Source organism: Penaeus japonicus, unplaced genomic scaffold (assembly GCF_977035675.1).
Source record: "Penaeus japonicus unplaced genomic scaffold, GWHDUDI00000001_assembly GWHDUDI00000006, whole genome shotgun sequence".
In the NCBI taxonomy this organism is placed as follows: Eukaryota; Metazoa; Arthropoda; class Malacostraca; order Decapoda; family Penaeidae; genus Penaeus; species Penaeus japonicus.
Window position 1 is genome coordinate 29292688 of NW_028234408.1, and position 2500 is coordinate 29295187.

The following is a 2500-nucleotide window of genomic DNA, read 5'->3' on the forward strand; positions in this document are numbered from 1 at the left end:
ATAAAAAGCTGGCACTGATTATACCTACTCACCATCGTCAGGGTATCAGCGGTTACACGAGCTTAAACACAGATGCGCATATTTCCAGGTGCTTGGGTTATGGACATTGCCCATATATTGCTTGCGTCGGTAATACAATCACTGCAATCTGTACTATCTGAAGTTATTCCTTATCACGTGGTTATGAAAATATATCGACGCAGTTTCTAAAATGTTTTAAACGCAGCTGTTCATGGACGTGTACAAATATCTGCCCTTCACAGACCTGTTGGTGCAGGAGGCCGTCCTTGCCATGCAGGAGCAGCAGACTGCAGCCTCCGGAGGTGCCGTCGTGGAAAGCAGGAGCAGCTGTAAGCCATCGTTGTGTCGTCTGTTGAAACTGCAAAGCCATTTGGTTGCTAACAATCGCCACCTCTCTTTTGATCTCAATAATGAACCGGATTCCCAGCTTTCATAAAAAAATGTGCTTGGCTTTTATGATTATCTGCTCAGGCTACATGTGCTGTTCCATTTCGGATGTTCGCAGAGTGGGTTCTCAATTATCTACACACAATCATGTACCTATTCTCTATGAGAATCATTATTGGCCATCATCATTATCATATGTGAGATCACTTTCAGTGAACACTATTTTTATCATAATCATTCCTAAAGCCAATAATCTCAAAATTCAATTTGATTTTCTATATCATTAATGTCACATTCACTATCAATCCCCTAATCACCTACACAGAGAAGACATAAAGTACAAGACTCAGTAGCACGCTTCTCTTATGAAAGACTCGGGTAAAGGGAATAGAAGACTCAGCATGGCCTCAACTACCCAATTATATGAATGCCTATTCGTAGAGCCTATTTGGAACACATTAAGAGAATTGATATTTAGTTTGGCTTTTTTAGGAATTGAGATTATGTCTATAATTTTGTTCATAACTATAAAGATGGATCAGGAACTGATGAAATGCAGGCGTATGATAAAACAAATGACTAGAGTCAACACTGTTCAAAAAGCATTTACTCTACTAATCACAAAGTCCAGTCATGAAGGCAACTGAAATGAGGACCTTAATCATTAGATAAACACATGCAAAAAGCGGTCTGTCTTCCACACGATATTGGGTTCAACTTAGCGTGCTTCCCACCTCCAGCCTCACCAGCGCTCAATGATGAGACAGCAGCTCCTTCGATACCAGCATCGCCGACAGCAGAAACCGCGGTAAGGTCAGCGGGATCTCCCGCTGCAAACGTAGAAACAGCAGAAGCTGTAACAGAAGCAGCAGCAGAAACAGCGGCAACAGCAGCAGCTACAACAGAGGCAGCAACAGAGTCAGGGGCAACGGCTATGGTGAACGATACAGCAGCTCAACCGGCAGCTGGTAGGCGTTCAGAACCGCAATGACTGTTACCGCCATGGAAACGGCCATGTTACGCGCTTTTCATCACAGAGGGTGTGGATCTGCATGACACTTACAAGATGTATTCTTCTGGAAAGACGAAGATACTTATGCATGGCAATTTCAGCATGTTTGTTTGTTTGCCTTACAATATGCCGAGACGCTACGTTGTGGTAAACATAAAACCCACATGAGTGAATGAAACTCCTGGGGAATGTTTTTCAAATATCAAGTTATGGGTTCGAGATGGTTGGCATCCATCAGGGAAATACTGATATCGAGTGTCTGACTAAGCTTACGCAATATTTTGACATGATGGATATAAGGGAATACATTAATAACACGTCTGCCCTTTGGTATCCGCATGGTAAAAAAAAAAAAAAAAATACTGACCGTATGAAACTTGGTTGAAGCATGCACCTTTTATCAGTTTTATGTGTTAATCAGTAACAGCATGTGAATTCATGGCAAGTTAAACATGATACATGAATATTGTATATCTGTGTGTGCATGCCTTAGCATGTTTAACGGATTTGTGATTATCCCCTAACAACATGCTTTCTCGTGGAATTTACTGTTTGGCTTTCAAGTTTTACTCTGATTTTTAACTTTTTTTACAATCAGTAACCAGTGATTTATAGCGTTTCAGGGAGGATGGCCAGCCAGCGGACTTAAACAAGGTTAACCATCTATGAAATATTGTCCTCGACATCAGTTATTTGAATCAGTTTCACGATTCTGAACACCCACTCTTTACATATATAAAATATGTTTGTTTATATTTTTTCTTAAGCTATAATCATCCTACAATACCTGATCATAGAACACTCTTATTCTTTTGCTCTTCGTCTGATCTTGCTGTTTTGTCTTTGAGTCACATAATACTCCGCTCAGCTCATGTTACTGAAGAGCAACCTCAGTTTCTCGTCACCAGGGACACACACGTCCACCTTCACGCCATGCATTCTTACCTCCTTCCCTGTCTACCCTACAAGCTGGACTGGCTGCTGACGCTGAAGATGTTGCTGCCGCTGCTGAATCCGCCCGGACGAAACGTCAGGACTCGGATCTCACGGCCGCTGAGGAACTCTCCTTTGCCTTCGCCG

At 42.1% G+C, this 2500-nt stretch overlaps 1 protein-coding gene across 3 annotated transcripts in view; it reads left to right on the plus strand.

Annotated features, from left to right (window-relative positions):
* LOC122262936 (uncharacterized) overlaps positions 1 to 2500 on the plus strand; it is a 9106-nt gene that overhangs the window by 4860 nt on the left and 1746 nt on the right. For all 3 annotated transcript variants that reach the window (XM_043031167.2, XM_043031165.2, XM_086537902.1), the window contains exons 5-7: positions 264 to 350; positions 1149 to 1376; positions 2390 to 2500. The exon at positions 2390 to 2500 is cut by the window's right edge and continues 18 nt beyond it. In XM_043031167.2, the coding sequence (XP_042887101.2) occupies positions 264 to 350; positions 1149 to 1376; positions 2390 to 2500 (426 nt within the window). The remainder of the gene's footprint in view (positions 1 to 263; positions 351 to 1148; positions 1377 to 2389) is intronic.